Below are 21,310 nucleotides of genomic sequence, written 5' to 3'. Positions count from 1 at the left end.
GTGGGGGGGTGATGCGTGACGTCAGCAGGCACACTGCGTAACGCTGCCGCATGCGGGTGACATCACAGATGTGACGTCACCGCTCACTTGCCGTGCAAAATATATCCATTATTGCGCCCCCCCCCCCGCCCGCCAAAATACAAAAGTCTATTTTGATGCTTTTTGCATTGTGTACAGTCTGGAAGCTACCCACATGCCACATTTCAAGTTTGTTGCATGTCGGGAAGTATGCTAAACATTTCGAACAGACAAATTTCCCTTTTATATATATAGATAAGTATGTGTAAATGTGCATGTCATTATACGTTTGTGGATGTGTGTGTGTGTGAGTAAAGGTTAGTTCTACTATAACAGCACATGCCCCTACAGTCTGTGTGGGCTACATGAAGGATCTCTGTGTAGAAGTGAGCATCACCACGTAGCTGAGTTGTGTCGACGTGCGTGTCCCCAGTGCCGTACGCACGTGCGCGTGTTGCCCTGCGCACACTCACTCGACGCCGTGTTTCCCCGCAGGGATGCGAGCGCGAGGTGTCATCGTTCCTGTCTCGCCGTTTTCAAGGGAAGCTGTCAGGCATAGAGATGGTGGCCAAAGAGGACCTGGATCTGGTGAGGCTGCCCCCCCTCTCTACTGCACTCGTCTGTGTAATACCATGGCTGGACGCGCGTCTGCCTATCATGCGGTAAACCGGTTACCATTTCCAGAATCGATAACTGTTTACGAAAGTCGGGAACCGGTCGCCGTTTCCAGTGGAACATCAGTAATGAATGCCCTGTTTGGCACGAGCAAACGTACACACCACGTGGTGCATTATCTGTCGTTTCTCAGCTAAAAAGTAAAGGTGCAGCCCTGCAATTACTCGGACGCCACTGGTGGCCAAATGGCCTCTGATAGAGGGAGCTGTCATGGATAATTGGTCTCCTCTTCTACCCTGACCAGACATGTTGGAAGAGGTGGGCCTACCGCACACTGCTGGGTGGACAGAGGCGGTAGGGGATATTTCAGAAACTTGCCCCCCATGGTTCCAACTGCTGGAATTGAACCGGTGACCGCTGGCTTGCAAGTGCAGTGTGTTAACCATTACACCATGGCAGCCCCTTGCGTTTCTCAGTTAAAAACCAAAGCACGCCACGTTTATTACCAGACATTTTAAATTGGTAACCATCGTTTTTATCGTCTTTCATTTTGTTACCGATGCTGCAATAAAAACAATATTTACTCAATAAATGAGGGCGTGTATGCACGCGCTTGCCGCTCTGTCCACATGCGCAGCCCAATCACCTGGTGGGCTTGAAGCGCACCTACATCAAGCTGAGCTTCATAACCACGGAGGACCTCATCAAGGTGCGCAAAGACGTGTTCCCGGCGATCCGCAAGAATCGCGAGCGAGAGAAATCCAACGATGCCTACACGAGCATGCTGTCAAGGTGAGGGGTGGCACCTGCGGGGTAGCTGGGCCGTGCAGTGACACCTCTCCGTTATGCCACTCTCGCTCACTCGGTCCTCTCGTCTTACTCGGTCCCCTTGTTCACTCGCTCACTCAGTCCCCTCGCCTGATTCGGTCCCCTCGCCTCACTCATCTCACTCAGTTCACTCGCCTCACTCGTTCAGTTGGTCCCCTCGTCTCGCTCATTCACTCAGTTCCCCTCGCCTCACTCGTTCGCTTGGTCTCCTCACCTCACTCGGTTCCCTTGCCTCACTCGTTCACTCTGTCCTCTCGTCTCACTCGTTCACTCGGCTCGCCTCACTCGGTCCCCTTGCCTCACTCGTTCACTTGGAAATGTATAGCAGCCAAATACTGGCAATGCATGTTTTTAAATGTGGAGGGAAAAACCGGAAGACCCCTAGAAAAATCCACACTACCACAGGGAGAACATGCAAACTCCAAATATACAGGTGTCAGGGTTAGGATCAAACCCACGACCTCCTGCATACCGGGTGAGGGAGTTAACATCTCACCACCATGGTGCTCAGGCCTTTCTTGAGAAGTTCAAACAAGTTTATTCCATGAAAGGCTGCATTGCCTTGGCTGCATGACCTTGCATGAAATGAAAGCTCCCGCCAATAGCAGGTGACATTTCAATTTGGAGCCACTCAAACACAGAGTACTAACAGCCTGTTTGGGTCTCAGTTGTTATGCACGTGCTCAGAAATCAAAAATACACAATGCGTTCCTGGAAACCCCATTTTTAATTAGATAGTCGGACCCTATTTTCCCATAGACAGTAGAAACATAAACATCACTTGCCAATGTGTTTTTCTTTAACGGCCATATTTAACAGGGTTGAATAGGTCAAAATCAACAAACACACTTGAGAATAACAAAAGCACCATGGCAAATGACATCGGAAACAAGACTGACTGTTGAAATGTGTTTGGAGTCATGTCGAAAGATGAGTCACAAATAAACTTCCTGTGTCATAAATCGATCCATGGTGCATGACATAAACGTCGTGAATATGAAAGGTCATAAATCGGACCGTCGTAAACCACAGACCGCTTGTAAAAACATTGTTTATTATTTACGCTTATTTACCCAGTAAAGCCTGAATCTCAAGACTTTTTGAGAGCGGGCAATGTTGCTATGTGTTTTCCCAAATAAGGTAATCATTCATCATTGGGATATTCTGGCCAATACCACTTCCTTTTTTTAGTTAGCTAAGGGAGGAAACAGACAAACCCAAAGAAAACTAATACAGAGCAGGAGTAACATGCAAACTCCTAAAAAAAAAGACACCAGTTGCAATTCGTACCTAAGCCCTTCTTACTGTGAGGCACAAGTGTGAACGTGGCATCACCCTGCTGCGCTAATTCAAGTAGTAACTAATTAAGTTACTACTAGAATAGGAAACGTTCTCGAAACACTGTTTTACTCTTGGTCTCAGTGCGCTGTCTGGAGGCAACTTGCTGGCAGAAGATGAGGGCAATTCCAAGAAAATGTCTGACCAGATGGAGAACATCACGGACATTCGGGAGTACGACGTCCCCTATCATGTGCGCGTGGCCATAGACCTCAAGATACACGTGGTGAGTGACTTATCCGGTAGAGCAAAATATTTCAAGTTGGCTGAGCGGTGGTAGGTTGGGGTCGCTAAAATGGATACTTTGTGAGGATTACAACTGTGGTTGTCCTATAAATAGACTCGCTCCCGCCATTGGAATGTGGAATTTCCATCACTGGCTCAGGACTGAGATGGGTGGAACCCAATGCTTACACTGCCCAATTTTTGTCATTTTGTGTGTAGCCTGATTCTGGTGGTGATGGTTTATGTCATTACTCAGACAGATAGTGATCTTTGTTGTGGTGTTGTGATTCACACCCACTGGCGCAACATGTTGGTGATTTCTGTTGTGATACAGGCACACTGGTACAACGTGCGGATTCGGGGCAGTGCTTTTCCCCCTGAGATCACGCGGAGAGATGATCTGGTGGAGCGGCCGGTGAGTTTGCAGTCTTGTCGGGTCTGTGTTGGAGTGGGGGACGAGTGCAGAGCCGTGTGTCGGTGCATGTGTCTGTGTCTTTGGCTGGGTCATCTAGCCCGCATGCTCAGCCACCACATGTCCAAGCTTCTTCTGTTTGGCCGGATAGACGGGTATAAACGGGAGTGGCACGGACTTGAAAAGAGATGGACAGATGTGGTACATAAGGATGTGGTGCTGATTGGACTTGCCGATGACCGGTACCAGCAGTGTCAAGATCAGCTTCTGGAGGAAGTTTGTGAAGGACGCTGCGGGGGGTTGGGAAGCAGTTACCCTCCAGCAACAATGGAGGGCAGAGGAGCAACGCTCACAGCAACAAACGAGCATAGCGCCGGGCAGCTAAAACGCAGAGAGTTGGCACGTGGGGAGCACAGTTTGTGCATCTGCCAATCATATCAGTTAATCACCTGGGTTCGTTCCGTGACGTTCTGCCAGAGGGCCTTCAACACTTCCCGTGGCTTTAAAGCGCACCTATCCTGGCACAAGCGCCGTGGTGATGACACCGCCACTTGGTGGCGAACGGCGGTTATTGTTGTAGGCGCACAAGCGGATGGCTATGTGTGTTTGAACGATTGTGGTAGCTGGTTGGTTTTACCATTGCACTACAATCCTGACTGCCTGGGTTCAATTCCTGGCTATGTGCATCATAACGGGGTAGTGGTATCTGAACCTGTCCTGGACCTCCCATAGGTTGACCCGGCCTTCAATAATTACCTCGTGCAATGTCTAAACGTTTGCACTGGGGAGACGAATACAGCGGGGCGTGTGTCTGAACACTACCCCCCTCGAACACAGTGCCATCTTTAACTGGTTCGCACTAACTGTACTTACCCTTCAGCCTTTCAGGTTTAACGGGAGATGTTTTTATTTCTATTCTTTGGGTCTTTTGGTAAAGTCACGTAGATGGTTCAAAGAAAATAACAAAAAACTACGACGTTTTGATGACAACACAGGCGATGTCATCAGGAGGATGACGATCGCTTGTGTTGTCATCGAAACGTCGTACTTTTTTGTTATTTTCTTTGAACCATCTACGTGACTTTACCAAAAGACTCAAAGAATATGAATTCCTGCAGTCATGAAATCTTTAAGTCAAGATTTGTTTTTATTTCGTTAGTATTGAGATAAATGGGAATCGGTGGTTCAGTGCTTCATGCACTGCGCTTTGAATCTGCCAAAATGTGTTGGAGTATTAGAAATGCACATCCACCAGTGCTTATTGGTATATTAACCTGACCTGGGCTTTCTCTAGGTTAACTCGGCCTAAAAGGGTTACGGGTGTATTGAATGAACGTCCACAATGTGGCAATGATGGAGGTTCACGGCTTGCCAGTGTTTTCAGATGTGCACATGCGCAAAGGTGATTGTAAATTCCAGATTACCTTGGTTGTTTTCAGGACCCAGTGGTTCTGGCCTTTGACATCGAGACGACCAAGCTGCCCCTGAAGTTCCCCGATGCTGAGACAGACCAGATCATGATGATCTCGTACATGGTTGATGGCCAGGTAAGGTCACCTGTCTACAGGCTCCATTGCTGCGTCCGGCCAAGTCACGTCGCATGTCTGTCATGAAGAGTAGCGGTGCTTATCGCCTGTTTTCACAGATTTTGTTGTTTTAAATTTTATTCACTTTCAGGTCTCTAAAAAACTCAGAGTCTCAAGACTCTTTTTAGGAGGATCCCGCTAAGTGTTCACGGTTGGGGTGATGATTGCCATGTGCTTCCCAATTATGTACATGTATCCCTCTTTATGAAAGAGATGTGTTCTTAAAAAAAAACGCATAATACGAAATTTCGTGAATCGGAATGGCTTTTTCAATTTATTGAATACAAAAAAATTATGGATGTCTTTGGACAGTCATTCCATCGTTACTAACCTAAAAATATACACCTATATCACGTTACAATTTAAAAAATTATAATAAAGAACATACATTTTAAAATGATCGTCTAACTAATTTAAACAAAAATAATTAACCTTTCTATGGAACTCACCAAAGATCTGCATGTTGCAATGCCTGGAAAGGTGATGTGGAGGCATTACCGTTGCACTGCAGGGACACCGTGTTGCTGTCGTGGATGGATGACGCAGCCTCCACGGTGCTTCTTGTTTGATGATCTCATGGCGTGTGCCATGTGAACTTCGTTTACGTGGAAACTGCATTTTTTAAATGTAAAAAATCCATAATTTGTCAATTGCATTATCGCAAAATTTCGTAAACCGAACGTTCATTAATTGAGGGATAGCTTACTTGGCAAGTAATTTGTTTAAAAAATCAATTGGACCTTGACACCAGTGCACAATGGCCGACTGTTCTTCAAATGAAGTCGTGAGATATTTCGTGTCCACTGAAGCAGAAGTTGCGTAGTATTTTGTTGAAAATACATGCACAGTATTAACCAGGGTGGCCTGCCGGAGTCGAATCATGAACATCTCTCGTTATCGGTGAACGCTGTACCGCTCACTATTGTTACGTCAGTCACACTGATGTAACAAAATTCCCAGAGCTGGAATTTAATTTGAAAGTAAGTGAAACTCCTAATTTAAGTTGGCTTTTTTTACATTAATCAAAATCAGCTGATGACCCTATTGGCAGGCATGTTCCCCAACTGGCATGTTTGCTTGGAATATCAAATAGTCACAAACACAATTGTCAGCAGTTGCGGAACATACTTGCCAACAAGGACTCTCCATTGATTTTGATAATGTTGATGTTCTATGTAAAATTAATGACGATTGGACAAGAATAACTGGAGAATATGTTGAAATTGAAAAGAAGTAAATATAATTTCAATCAAGCAGACAGCTTTTGGATGAGTACGGCTTGGAAATGTATCATTAAATAATCACATGGGAGCCTTTTTTTTTAAGTGTGTACATTTGTAATGACAGGGTGCCATCTTTCGATTTAAAGCTTTCGTGACTGCAATGATTCATCTTCTTTGGTTCTTTCGGTAAAGTCACGTAGAATGAGAATAAAATAATAAATTGATAAAATAAAATAACACAATAATATTCTCACGACGTTTCGGCCACAGCACAAGCGGCCTTCATCAGGTGAAGGGACGAGACTGTCTGGTAGGACAGCGCTGGAGTGAAAGAGCCACATTCAGATCACGGCCTTTAAGCTGTGTGAGAGGAACAAAGTGCCTTGACAAAGGAATTAGCATATAATTTAGCATTGAAATGGCTGAATTATTAGCTTGTGACTGGTCACAGAAATAGCTATGTTAAAAGTTAAAGCATACACATCCGCAGAGGCACCCCTTGATAAAGGGATTAGCATAGAATTTAGCATTGAAATAGCTAAGTTAAAGCATACACATCCGCAGAGGCACCCCTTGACAATGGAATTAGCATAGAATTTAGCATTGAAATAGCTGAGTGATTAGCTTGTAACTGCTCACAGAAATAGCTACGTTAAAGTCAGAGCATACACATTCACTGAGGCACTTAGTACAAATCAAACAGGAGAATTTAGCATTGAAATAACTAGGCGAATTTAGCATTGAAATAACTGAGTGATTAGCTAGTGACTGGTCACAGAAATGACTGTTGTAGGCCTTGACTATGCTAATTCCATTGTCAAGGGGTGCCTCTGCGGATGTGTATGCTTTAACTTAGCTATTTCAATGCTAAATTCTATGCTAATCCCTTTATCAAGGGGTGCCTCTGTGGATGTGTATGCTTTAACTTTTAACATAGCTATTTCTGTGACCAGTCACAAGCTAATCATTCAGCCATTTCAATGCTAAATTATATGCTAATTCCTTTGTCAAGGCGCTTTGTTCCTCTCACACAGCTTAAAGGCCGTGATCTGAACGTGGCTCTTTCACTCCAGCGCTGTCCTACCAGACAGTCTTGTCCCTTCACCTGATGAAGGCCGCTTGTGTTGTGGCCGAAACGTCGTGAGAATATTATTGTGTTATTTTATTTTATCAATTTATTATTTTATTCTCATTCTACGTGACTTTACCGAAAGAACCAAAGAAGAGGGTGCCATCTGTTGACCAGGAGGGATAATCACGGGTAAGGGTGCGTTATATAATAACCAACTATTAGGGAGGCGTAACTGTGCTAAAGGTTAAAGACGGGGTCAGTCTGGAAGCTCTGGGAACCTGCTTGAAGGTTCTAGAAGGGGCGTGGCTGGAGGCGGGGCCTGGCCACACCGAGGAGTATATAGGGGGGACGTGACCGAAGTTTTGGGGCTGTCGTTGGGTCCGGGTCCTGGCTGCCGTCACTGTCTTCGCCGTCATCTCTTCTGCATCGTCCGGCCGCATGGCCGATCCGCTGTACGGCTCCCATTGTCGTCGCCGCTATATTAGTCAGCCAGCTATATAGTTAGACGCCGACGATGGGGCTGTGTGGATGGGTCAGCTATGCGTAGCCCCATATATATTCTAGCCTTTTGCCTGTCCAAGGACAGGTGTATTTCAGTAAATCTGTAACTTGCAAGCGAAAAGCAGACCGCGAAGTGATATTCATTGCATCAATTCGTGTGCAATTTGTAAGGCCGCGGGGACACATACTTATTTCATTTAAAGGTTATAATCCCTTGTTCATCATGACGTCCTTTTTACTTCTATGTTTCAATAGCGTTACGGAGATTGCGTGACGTGAGGGTTCTGCCTTTGTCGTGAGGGTTATAATTTGACGCTGAGGAGGGGGGAGGAGGAGGCACCTCGCCACCCCATGTGGAGTGACGTCACCCGCTCATGAATATTAATGACGGGGGAGGGTGCGGCATGCGGAGGGATGTCACGCGCGTTTCACACAAACAGATATTCTTGGCTCATTATGGTAGTAATATATGTGTCGCTCAGTGATTGTGCCTCTAAGTGTGAGAAATAAATAAGGAACCCTCTGCACGTTGTGTCATGGAAGTCGCTCACTACACATTGATTGAAACTAATCCAGCTAAATTATAACGTGACTAACCATTTAGTATAACTGACTTACTAACCAGTATCATCATGTAAATCTGTACCTCACATTCACGTATATAACATTTTTTTTTATAATTTAACAACTATCTAGTACAACTAATTAAGTATATCTAACTTGGTTCACCAGATAAGTATACCTTTATATTAACCTATCTAAAATAATTTAGTATCAGCTTCATAACATCATTCATGTAAATTTATTAACATCTAGATTTCACTTGCTGCCACTTCCTCCTCCGTTGTGGGTGCACGTTGATGACATCGCAATACCTATTTAAGGCCCAAGACTGGATGACATTTTCACAATTACTTGCAACTGGCCGTACCTAATTGTTAAATGTTGTGAGATTGCTCTCCAACACACCGGTGTGCTGAAGGAGTAATAATTTGGCACGTTTGGCTACGTCTCCAGGGATACCTCATCACCAACAGGGAGGTCGTCTCGGAGGACATTGAGGACTTTGAGTTTACACCAAAGCCCGAATATGAAGGTCCCTTCACCATCTTCAACGAGGCCGACGAGGTACAGCTGATGTTTAATTAAACCAGCTTGAGGTCAGAGTGACTTGGTGCTCAATTTAGAATCTTTATTTTATCTAGACTGGAGGAGTCCAATGAGATATTAATCTCGTTTTCACAAATGTGCAGGTGGGGAGTATCGGCAAGTTACAACAACAAACAAAAAATAACGACAGGAAACATGAAAAAGAATGAGGATTGAGGCATTGGTGGTTATGTCCCATTTGCATCCCTGAACTAATGGTGGAAGCTCCACATTCTTATTGTGGGGGCGAGTCTATCCATAGGACAACCACTGTTGTCATTTCCACAAAGTGATTTCATTTAATCGATCCCAGAGGGATGATGGGCTGAGTCAACCCCCAACTAGGAACTCACAACCTTCCACTTTGGTAATGGCTCGCTCCACCACTGAGCTATCCGGCCAAATATAAATCTTTTGTTTTTTGTAACAGATCGTGTTTAATCAAAATCTCCCATTGCTGGCATTTACTTATGAACGTATTTTTCTGCATATCCCATATGAAAAGTGCATGTAAGTTATAGGTCCAGGTTTAAGTTGGTGAGATGTGATAGCTTGTAAACTATGCTCATTGCATGGTGCTTTGGACAGGCTGGACTTCTGCAGAGGTTTTTTGATCACCTCCACGAAACCAAACCAAACATCTTCGTGACCTACAACGGCGACTCTTTTGACTGGTGAGGTCCACAGATCACAACGCGTCTCAACCGATGCAAACGCAGCTCATCCCAATGTGCGTGCATGTCGGTCTGTGTGTGAACTTCTCATGTGAATGTCTTTATCGGAATCTGTAATATTGCACTTCTCGTGCGTGTGTGTCGCATGCGTTTTTGTGCACGTGTTTGTAATTAGCTTGCTTGTTTGTGCATGCGTGTTTGTGTGTAGTGGGGAGCGGTGGCGCAGCAGTTAGCATGCTGCGCTACAAACCTAGTGACCCTAGTTTGATTCCCGCTCACGGCCAACACCAGTGATGATTATCTGAACCGCACCTGGGCCTCCTCGAGGTCGACTCGGCATCAAGTTATGACTTGGTGCGGTGTCTAAACATTGGCACTGGGGAGACAAAAGGCGGCCGGGCACTTGCCCAAACAGTTTGTTAAGGCTATACGGGGATCTTTGTACTTGTATATAGATGTATGTACTATGTTTGAGTGTTGTTCATGTGTGCGCGTCTTGTGTTGGGGGTTCGAGGCCGTTTGTGGAGCGGCGTGCCCTCGCGCATGGCCTGGATCTGCTCATTGAGACCGGGTTCCAGAAGGATTCGCAGGGAGAGTACAAGGCCACGCAAGCGCTGCACATGGACTGTCTACGGTAACATGTTCTGCAACGTCATCGTCATGATCGTTCGCATCAACAATTGTATTTTTTTGCCAAGTCTGCACTGCACATTGTTATAGCCGGCAGGTGGCGCAGAAATAGTGCTTGTGCCTCACGGCAAGAAAGTCCTGGGTTTGATTCTCAATGCTGGGCACCTTTCAGAGTTTGTATGTTCTCCCTCTGTTCTGAATGGGCTTTCTCCGGTTTTGTCCCATAGCTAAAAATATACACAGTCTAACTGTTTTTGGCCAAAACAATCCCAAGTCTGAAAAATTCACTGTAAATTACTCAATTATTATTACACGTAGTAACATCGCCCCCAACTGTGAAAAAAAAGTCTTGAGACTCTGAAGCTTTTCTGAGTGAACAAAAATAATAAAATGAGTTACCAACGGGAAATGCAGACAGCTTGAATGACGTACTCTTAATAATATTTCTATTACGCCAATCATGTCACTAAATGTTATTAGAGCACATTTATTTTTTGCTTAGTGGACTCCATGATGGTAGCTGTGCCTGTGCAGAAAAAGGCAACTTCACACGGGCTTATAAATAATAATGTAGTACTTTGACGCAAATTTGGTATTTGCATTATTCTTATAATGCAATGCGACAATACGTGGAATTTTGCCATGTTATTGGCAGGTAATTATGGACCTTGATGCCAGCACATAATTACCTCTGCTTCTCGAGGACCACCGTGAAGCAGATGGCGCATATTGTAGCACAGTTACCTTATCCGCAGCAGTGGGCATTGGGCCGCCAGTAGGGGGCAATGTTGCTGTGTGTAATGCTTATCGGGAAGTGGCGTGGTACACCCAGCCTGCGTAGGTGCACGCGGTTAGCCATCGCGAGTTTGTGCCGCGTGTGTCTGTGGGGATCGAGCAGCTGGGTGAAGAGGGACAGCTACCTGCCGGTTGGCTCACACAACCTCAAGGCGGCCGCCAAGGCGAAGCTGGGGTACGACCCCGTTGAGCTGGACCCCGAGGAGATGTGTCGCATGGCAGCTGAAGAGGCACAGGTGTGGGCACAATGTCGAGTAATGTTCACGTTTCAAGTTTTATATAGAGGCGATGGTTGGCGATCAGCAAACATTTTTTGAAATTCCCTTTTCCATGGGCTCTGAGTTGCCATACCCTGGCTCATAGAGCAAGTTGACTAATCACACCATCTGTTTCCATCTGTATGGGGATCGAGTGCATCCCCCCTCACATGCGTGGATTTTCTCCGGGTGCTCTGGTTTCCTCGCACTTGAATAAGTCGTGAATTGTCTGAAAACCTCTTAAAATAAAATCCATTGCAGGACCGTCCTGAAAAAGTCTTATTCCTGAATAAATAAGTAAATTACCAGTATATATTTGTTATTAAAGGCTATATGGGGGATCTTCGTCTCTGTGATCCACCGTTGTTGCTGCCCACTGTCTGCATGTAGACGCTGGCCACGTACTCGGTGTCGGACGCGGTGGCCACCTACTACATGTACATGAAATACGTGCACCCGTTCATTTTCGCGCTCTGCACCATCATCCCCATGGAGCCGGACGAGGTGAGTACTCCTCCACATGTGCCGTCGCGTGGCCCAGTGGCAGTGTGCGTGCCATTTTGTCGCAGAGGTTGGTGTTTCAAATCCGGCAGGATGCTTTGGTTTAATATTAATAATTTTGTATTGCTTACTCGAAAGCCTTGATAAGTTTCAATAATTTTTTGTTTAGGTGGGTCCTGCCAAGTTTAATGGTAGGGGGCGATGTTGCAACGTATAATCCCAATCGAGTAGTTTGTAAATATTTTTTCAGCATTGGGACGTTTTGGCCATTACTGGTTACATTGTTTGTTTTTACATACTCTTTGGGTTTTTTGGTAAAGTTGTGACTTTACTGAAAGACCCAAAGAGTGAATTCCTGCAGTCATGAAAGCTTTAAGTAAAGATTGTATGTTTTGTTATGCTATGGAAGGAGACTGAAGAACCCAGAGGAAATCCATGTAGAACAGGGGGAGAACATACAAACTCGACACAGAAAGGCACCGCAGTTGGGAATAGATCCCAGGACATTCACAGTTGGTTTTAAAGATCTCGTGATGGCATTTGAAGAAGAGTAGGCCATCCTGTGCTCGTGTCAGGGGCCAAGTTTATTATATTACTTGCTAATTAATTGTAAAACATACCAATTGTCGCCGCCCACTGTAAAAACATGGCAGGACCCTCTTGAAAAAGAGTCTTGAAACTCGGTGGTGCTTTCATATTTGAACAAGCGTGATAGTAAGCATCATTGTCGAGAGTCTAACACGGTTGAGAGTTCATCATTGGGATGTTAAACAGCTGCTTGCCAACAGCACCCTCTCTGGCAGCGAGTACGCTTGCACACGGGTTTGGGGGTGGTGGCGCAGGATTAGTGCGCTGCACTCGAACTCGGCGACCCGAGTTCGATTCTTACTCGTGGCCAACATCGATGACCAATATCTGAAGGGGTCCTGGGCCTCCACTAGGTCAACTCGGCCTCAAATGAGTACCATGCAGTGTGCAAACATCACCACTCTGGGACAAAGGCGGCCGGGCGTGGTGCTGGCCACCCACCCCCTCGTGTACTGTGCCGGCCTTCATAGGCACTGCTCGCTAACAGCACTTGCCCCACAACAGTCTTTTATAAGCTATACGGGGAATGTTTGTCTTTGGCTTTGTCACAGGTGCTTCGGAAGGGCTCTGGCACTCTGTGCGAGGCACTACTCATGGTGCAGGCATTCCATGCCAACATCGTGTTCCCCAACAAGCAGCAGGAGGAGTTCAACCGGCTAACGGGCGATGGCCACGTGCTGGACTCGGAGACCTACGTAGGGGGCCATGTGGAGGCCCTGGAGTGCGGCGTCTTCCGCAGTGACATCCCCTGTCGCTTCAAGATGGTTGGTGTCAACGTTCTCTCCCTGTAGTGGCGGTGTCGCGACGTGCCTGAATAATAATGATGATGAATCAATGATTTGTTTTGATTGAGCATCGTTTACGCTGGGACATCTCAAACCCTCCCTACACGTGGCAGAATGTTGCCTCTTCTTTGCATCTAAACGCTATGCCGTCTCAAAGCACTGAGTTACATCTGACTGCTGACGATTAGTGGCGAGGGTGATGCCGGGACACTTCCACTGTGTGCTGATGAGCACTGATCAGTGGTAGTGAGGGTGACGCTGCGAACATGCGACTCTGTCTGATAGAACCCAGGTGTGTTTGAGGAGCTCATGGAGAAGGTTGAGACCACCCTGAAGCATGCGCTGGAGGAGGAGGAAAAGATTCCTCTGGACAAGGTCAACAACTTCTCTGAGGTTGGTGGATGTGAAAATTACACACCTTTGGTTGGGACCAGAAAAATCACTAGCGGCCAGCAGCCAGCCTTGATGTGTGATAACAGGTGAGTGTCGTAGGTGGCGAGCGGTCGCGCAGTGGATAGTGTTATGCACTACGAACTCAACGAACCGAGTTCGATCCCACTCATGGCCAACACCGGTGATGATTTTCTGAATCGGTCTTTGGCCTCCCCTAGGTCGACTCAGCTTGAAATGAGTACCTGCTCCGATATGTAAACATCACCACTGGGGAGACAAAGGCGGCCGTAGTACTTGCCACCCACCCCCTTGTGTGCCATGCCGGCCTTCATAGGTGCTCGCTAAAAGCACTTGCCCCACCAGTATGTTTAGGCGATACGGGGATCTTTGTGGTAGGTGTGCAGGACCGGAGCTGTCCTGCATAGATGCCATATTATCTGTCCTTGATGTAGGGCATTTTGATGTGACTGGCATCTCTGCTTTATTGACCTGGTCAAGGCCTTCAATATCATCATAGGCCAGGGCTTTGGGTTGTACTTCTTGCTTTTGGGTCCCTCACTCTCTTCTCACAATCATTAAGAATCTTTATGATGGTCGGTAGGTCCGGATAAAGCTGCATGGCTGGGAGTCGGAGCCATGTCCTGTTAACCTTAAGGTTCTACAGGGATTTCCTGTGGTTCTTACTTTATTTAACATCTTTTTCGACCACATAGTTCGGGAAGTTTTTCATTGCTGTACCAGAGGAATTTTTTCTGGTACAGATACAATGAAAGGCTGATCGATGCCCTGGTGTGATCAAGGGTTTGCTCCCTATCGTCAACCATGTTGTTTTTTATGATTATTTCGTGATTGCTCCTCATTATGAGAAAGAGTTGGATGCTCTAATGCTGAACCTCGAGTGTTCACTTAGAGGTGAGGCCTTACCATCAGCCCCACCAAAAACTAAGCACCTGCCTGGATATGTTGTGCCATCAAACACTCCACGCCCTCAAAACCCCATGAGTGATTGGGACGTTGTGGAGAGAGTGGAGAACATTTCATACCTGGGCAGTGTGCTTCTGACCAGCTCCGGTTTGACAGCAGAGGCCTCACTCTGAATCAGTCGGGGGGTATTATGTTTCCATTGGCTGATTAACACTGTGTGGAAGCTACCAGGTTCGTTGCTCCGCAGGAACCTTTCAGGTTTTTTCGAATCCAAAAGTTTGTTATGCCCTCCCTTCTCTATGCATGTGAAAAGTGGACCCCTCGAATGGAACATCTGCGCCGATTATAAACATTCAGTTTGGCCTGCCTACGTTTCATCCTGGGTTTAACCAGGCTGGATTGTGTGAGGAGCTCACAAATCCTTGAAAGATCTGGACCCAGTCCCATTAGAGCTCCTCCATCAAGCAAGGCTGCTTTGGCTGGGTCATGTAGCCCACATTCCCAAGCAGCTTCTATTTGGTCGGATAGAGGGGGCTAAATGTGCCCGGTACTGGATAGAGAAGAGATGGGCTGATGTGGTACAGGAATATGTGGAGTTGAGTGGACTTGCCGATGACCGATACCAGTAGTGTCAAGATTTGTTTTGATGGAGGAGGCTCGTTAAAGACGCTACTTGGCAGTTGGAAGCAGTCGCCCACCAACAACAGTGAAGGGCAGAGGGGCAGCAAATTGGCACATAGGGGACACATCTGCCAGTCATCTCAGTCGACCCATGACATCTGGGTCTGTTTCATGACCTCACAGCATTGAGCCTTCAGACACTTCACGTGGCCTCAGGGTTCACCTAACTTGGCACAAGTACCGTGGTGATGTCATCGCCACTTCGGGTTGAACAGCGGTTGTCGTTGCTGTTGTGTGCGTGGACCCACTCCACACAGGTGTGCGAGGAGGTGCGGTCCAAGCTTCGTGCTTTGCAGGAAGTGCCAAGCCGGATCGAGTGTCCACTCATTTATCACCTGGACGTAGGGGCCATGTACCCCAACATCATCCTGACCAACCGCCTGCAGGTGCAGCCTTGCACGCTCGCCCAACGCTCCATTCAGCGTCACGTTATCTTTGCACATGGGCTCAGTGGATTATTACGACGTGATAGGAATATGAGCAGCAGGGTCACGTAGCGGTAACAATCATGTCCCACGGCAAGACAGGCCTAGTTTTGATTCCCGACTTTTGAGTTTATTCTTTCCCTGCTCTGGATGGGTTTTATCTTGGTTCTGAGATTTCCTAACTTAGCAGGACCATCCTGAAGCAGAGTAAAGATTCGGTGAGGTTTTTCCTGAGCAAGCAAGCATATTAATAAAATGTATTGATTTGAAGCTTTCGTGACTGCAGGAATTACTCTTTGGTTCTTTCGGTAAAGTCACATAGAAAGAAAATAAATTAAATAATAGAATACGACGTTTCGATTGCAACACAAGCAATCGTCATCAGGTAAGAATGAATGAGAAACAAACCCAGTAAACTTAGAAAAATAATGCAATACATAACAGAGTCGGCTAACACAACAGTCAACACTCTACCTGGTTGATTACGTTCTTCCAAAGATTGCTAAATTTGAGAGAGAGACAAAACACAGACACGGAGACACATAGAGAGACACATAAGCAGAGAGAGATAACAGAGACACAGAGAGAGAGAGAGAGAAAACAAACTTAAGTCCTACCCGTAGAGGTGGTTCAAATTTGATTTGAAGCTTTCGTGACTGCAGGAATTACACTTTGGTTTTGTCGGTAAAGTCACGTAGAAGGTGAGACCTTCCACCACCATGCGTGTCAGTAAGGCTTTCCACCACCACAAGTGTGTTATGCTGCAATAATTATTGTTTGAGCTCTGCAGTGGCCTGAAGAACAATTCTCACAAGCAAATTTATCAAATTAGTTACAACGTTTCATTTGAAACTACGTCCTGGAGTTTTATTCTGACTTCCTGGATCTTGTCTTGATGAAGTTTGACGCAGTTTTAATTGGAGCGTCATATGAAATTGCTAAATTTGGTAGTGAGAATTCTTCTTCAACTTACCAGTGAGCTGAAACAATTCTAATTGGCGCATTGTTCGACACTTGTACACGCGACAGTTTCATTTGTGTGGCCGTGTCGGGTGGTGGAGGGTCTGAACCACACACATTTGACCCCAGATTATTACGTGGTCTCACCCAGATATTAATGATGGATCAACATTGTGGCTGAAGTCGAGTAGTCATCATTTGCAAGGGGTCAGCAGTAGTGTAGCAGTTAGCGTGCTGCACAACGAACCCAGTGACCTATGCTCGATTCCTGCTCACGGTCAACACCAGTGATGATTATCTGAACTGGTGTTGCGCCTTCCCTAGGTCGACTCGGTTTGAAATTAATATCTGGTGCGATGTGTAAACATCACCACTGGGGAGACAAATGCAGCTGGGCATGGTGCTGGCCCACCCTCTTGTGGGCCGTGCCGGCCTTCATAGGTGATCGCTAACATCACTTGCCCCAACAGTCTATATGGGGGATCTTTGTCTTTACCTTTGTTTGAATTGCAGCCGTCCGCCATGGTGGACGAGGCGACGTGTGCAGCCTGTGACTTCAACAAGCCAGGTGCCAGCTGCCAGCGTCGCATGGCTTGGCAGTGGCGCGGGGAGTTCAGTGAGTGAGCTGTTTGTTTTGTGCCATGACATTACTTGCAATATGGGGCGGCAGGGTAGTGGAGAAATGGGGGTAGCACTTGTGTCTCGCGGCAAGAAGGGCCTGGGTTTGATACCCATTCGGGTGCCTTTCTGTGTGGAGTTTGTTCTCCCCCAGTTCTGCATGGGTTTTTTGTTTTTTTCAATACATCCCATAGCAAAAATATAAAATGTAAATGGTATTGGCCAAAAAACATCTCAGTGCTTAAATACTTACTGCAAATTACTGAATTTGGATTACACATGGTAAAATTGCCTTCGACTGCAGAAGCTGGCAGGACCATGATGAAAACGAGTCTTGAGACTCAGCAAGGCTATGCCTGGATTCTGGCTCTTATCTACTTCTCTGGTCCACCACCCTTTTGCAATATCAGGCAGCTCCAACGTGTGTGATTATATCGTTGCTCGTTCACAGTGCCAGCCACTCGGAGCGAGTTTCACCGCATCCAGCAGCAGCTGGAGAGTGAAAAATTCCCATCCATGTTCCCTGGTGGACCTCCGCGAGCCTTCCACACTCTGTCCCGGGAGGACCAAGCCAAGTACGAGAAGAAGCGCCTTGCAGGTAAACTGCGGCGCCATCCAGAGCCCCAATCCCTTAACACAACACATCTGACTCTCGCACTTAACATCCAGCACCTTGACCCTGAACAGCTAACACCTTGACCCTGAACAGCTAACACCTGACCTTGAACATCTAAAATCTGACCCTGAACATCTAACACCTGACTCTGAACATCTAACACCTGACCCTTAACATCCAGCACCTTGACCCTGAACATTCAACACCTGAACATCTAACACCTGACCCTGAACATCTAACACCTTGATCTTGAACATCTAACACCTGACCCTGAACATCCAGAACCTTGACCCTGAACATCGAACACCTGACTCTGAACATCTAATACCTGACCTTGAACATCTAGGACCTGACCCTGAACATCTAATACCTGACCTTGAACATCTAATACCTGACCTAGAACATCTAACACCTTAACAGTAACATCTAACACCTGACCTTGAACATCTAACACCTGACCCTGAACATCCAGCACCTTGACCCTGAACATCTAACACCTGACCCTGAACATCTAATACCGGACCCTGAACATCCAGCACCTTTACCCTGAACATCTAACACCCGACCCTGAACATTTCACACCTGACCTTGAACATTTAACACCTGACCCTTAACATTTAACACCTGACCTTGAACATTTAACACCTGACCCTTAACATCTAATACCTGACCTTGAACATTTAACACCTGACCCTTAACATCTAACATGCATAAAGAGAAAAAACAAAGTGGAGGTCTAAAATTCAGGTGTGTTTGCGTGCACTTTAGATTACTGCCACAAGGCCTACAAGAAGGTGCGGGTGACGCGCATGGAAGAGCGCATGACCACCGTGTGCCAGCGTGAGAACTCCTTCTATGTGGACACGGTGCGTGCGTTCCGAGATCGCCGCTACGATTTCAAGGGCCTTCACAAGGTGCGTGCGTATGTACCTATGTGTGGGCTGTAGAAGGATGGGCTGAGGGAGGTTTTGGAGCCGATTGGACTTACCGTTGACCGGCACCAGCGGTGTCAAAATCGGCCTCTGTGGAAGAGGCTCATGAAGGGCGGTACTCGGCAGTCGCCCTCAAATAGAGGGCAGAGGAGCGACACTCACTGTAATGGTGACAGTGCTGCTGCCGTGCCATTCCGCTGCTCTAGTAGCTCTTGCACCGACGGTGTGTAAGGCTGGGGTGTGATGTTTTGCTCGCTGTGGTATTGCAATGCGTGGCATTGCATGTTGCGTGTGCGTGTTTTGGTGCAGGTCTGGAAGCGCAAGCTGGGCAGTGCCGCGGACAGCGGTGACGCCGCGGAGGTTAAACGCTGCCGCAACATGGAGATCCTGTACGACTCTCTGCAGCTGGCACACAAGTGCATCCTCAACTCCTTCTACGGATACGTCATGCGCAAAGGGTGGGTGTCGATGCCTCTTTATGCACACAGTATTCCCTCGTTATTCGCGAGGGGTACGATGCATGTGAATATAAAATGTTGTGGATAATGGTATTGGGTTGCGGAAGCCTATCTTTTTAATGAATTACCGTAAAATAAATACATAAATAAGCATTAAATACGTGAAAATGATCATTATGCAATTTTTTAATTGGTTTTAATAAACAAATTAATAATGAAACATTTGAAGTATTAAATAATAGTTTATAAATGAACTTACCGCATCAGCACTTTATCTCATCACTTTTTTTCTCTCTCTCTCGATGCAGTCCTGTTTAGTTCCAAATGCGATTCGCAGATAGCTAAAATTGCGAATAGCAAGTTCGCGAATAACGAGGGAATACTGTTCTCGGTTGTGTGCATGTGAGTGTAAATTATTCCAAATTATTTATTTTGGCAGCGCCAACACAGCCGTTAGCGCATTGTGCTAAAACACGGCAAGCTGAATTTGTTTTCTGCTCATGGCCAACATGATAAGCCACTTCGTTGAGCTATCATTTGTGGCCAGGTCATTTCTGAAAAAGAAGGTAATGACGCAGTGGGCTTTACCTGGTAATATAAACATAGATATATATACTAAAGTGTTTTGCTTACTTTTCCTCTACTTTGCACTCCTATCGTGTTTTGTATTGTTTGTTGTTGTAACTTTCTGACCCGCCCCGACTGGAAATTTGTGAAAAAGAGCTTTATAGGTCATTGGACTCCTCTGGCATGAATAAAGATTCTGATCGATGAAGAGTGTCTTGAGCTTCCCCGAGGTTAATTCAGCCTTAACAGAGTACTTAGTCTGGTGTATAAAACATTAGCACTGGGGATACAAAGGTGGCCAGGGGTTGTTCTAGATTGCTGCCACAATATTTGTGCACTACGCAGGCTGTCTTAGGTGCTTGCTAGCAGTATGAGCCCCAGCAGTCTTGTACAAGGGATATTGTGTTTGTGTAAATTATGCAACTCGTGCTTTTGCCATTTGGTACAGACTGACGTGTGATTTGTGCAGCCTGCTTAGGCTTAGGCCATGTGTCAGCCTGCCACGTATTGCTGCAATAGTAATGCTAAACTAAAGGTGCGGCCCTGCTATGTCTCTCTCGCGCCCCTGCTTAAGGAGAGGATGAGCGTGTTGCTGTGTTGCCCCGTTCCTCTGCGTGTGGCAGGGCACGTTGGTATTCGATGGAGATGGCCGGGATTGTGTGCCACACTGGAGCCAACATTATCATGCAGGCCCGTGAGCTTGTGGAACAGATCGGGTGAGTTCTAACGATTGACAATGCTTTATTCACTTGCAAAACGCTTGTGAAAAATATTAAGTTAAAGATATATCAATTTGACGCGTCAGATTAAACGGTGCTGATTAATTTTCTTTGCCGCTGATGACTTTCCGCAGCCGCCCGCTGGAGCTGGACACGGATGGGATCTGGTGCGCACTGCCTAGCTCCTTCCCCGAGAATTTTATCTTCCACACGAGCAGTGCCGAGAAGCCCAAGGTCACAGTCTCGTACCCGGGCGCCATGCTCAACATCCTGGTCAAGGTATGTTGTGGCCCTGTGCCCTCGGGCACCCTGTAGGACAACGTCAGGTTCTAACACACATCTCCACCACAGTCATTGAAACATCCGGCCCTTGGCTGAGCGGTCGAGCGAGCGGCTCGCAATGCCTCCGGGGTCGATAAAATCAGTACTGCTTTGTGGGGAACTCGATATTGCTTTTTGTAATGCTACATCGTGTGTCACGTAAAACATGAGTTTGTCTGGGAACTTTAGAGACTCTAATTTGGAACTCAGTACACAGCTGAGCTCACGCACAATAAATTTGAGGTGATTCCATTTCTCTCAGTCGGTGCAAGAAGGATGCGCCGCCATGCCCAAGTTCTTCTGCTAATGTGCTGTGTATTTGAATATGCATGAACACACCTCATGTAAGTATTATGCCAAATGACATATATATGAACATGCAGGAGCATGCTCCATTTCAATTGTCTCATGGATAAGCTTACTCCTGCCATCGGAATGTGGAATTCCACCTCTGGCTCATGGCTGTAAGCAGGAAATAAGTACAGCCTCAATGCTCTTA

At 46.4% G+C, this 21,310-nt stretch overlaps 1 protein-coding gene across 1 annotated transcript in view; it reads left to right on the top strand.

Annotated features, from left to right (window-relative positions):
* POLE (DNA polymerase epsilon, catalytic subunit) overlaps positions 1–21,310 on the top strand; it is an 84,553-nt gene that overhangs the window by 9,342 nt on the left and 53,901 nt on the right. Inside the window, exons 5-23 of the mRNA XM_032951857.2 lie at positions 514–606; positions 1,271–1,425; positions 2,884–3,025; positions 3,359–3,439; positions 4,876–4,983; positions 8,836–8,946; positions 9,556–9,641; positions 10,156–10,275; positions 11,170–11,302; positions 11,714–11,827; positions 12,964–13,176; positions 13,483–13,590; positions 15,453–15,581; positions 17,094–17,196; positions 17,650–17,796; positions 18,583–18,728; positions 19,056–19,204; positions 20,395–20,487; positions 20,625–20,769. Coding sequence (XP_032807748.1) covers positions 514–606; positions 1,271–1,425; positions 2,884–3,025; positions 3,359–3,439; positions 4,876–4,983; positions 8,836–8,946; positions 9,556–9,641; positions 10,156–10,275; positions 11,170–11,302; positions 11,714–11,827; positions 12,964–13,176; positions 13,483–13,590; positions 15,453–15,581; positions 17,094–17,196; positions 17,650–17,796; positions 18,583–18,728; positions 19,056–19,204; positions 20,395–20,487; positions 20,625–20,769 — 2,376 coding nt within the window. The remainder of the gene's footprint in view (positions 1–513; positions 607–1,270; positions 1,426–2,883; positions 3,026–3,358; positions 3,440–4,875; positions 4,984–8,835; positions 8,947–9,555; positions 9,642–10,155; positions 10,276–11,169; positions 11,303–11,713; positions 11,828–12,963; positions 13,177–13,482; positions 13,591–15,452; positions 15,582–17,093; positions 17,197–17,649; positions 17,797–18,582; positions 18,729–19,055; positions 19,205–20,394; positions 20,488–20,624; positions 20,770–21,310) is intronic.

The sequence above is a fragment of the Petromyzon marinus genome, chromosome 10, assembly GCF_048934315.1.
Source record: "Petromyzon marinus isolate PM22_M1 ecotype Great Lakes invasive population chromosome 10, UKy_Petmar_22M1.pri1.0, whole genome shotgun sequence".
Taxonomy (NCBI): domain Eukaryota; kingdom Metazoa; phylum Chordata; class Hyperoartia; order Petromyzontiformes; family Petromyzontidae; genus Petromyzon; species Petromyzon marinus.
Note: the sequence above shows the minus strand (reverse complement) of the source record. Positions and strands in the feature narration are given on the sequence as shown.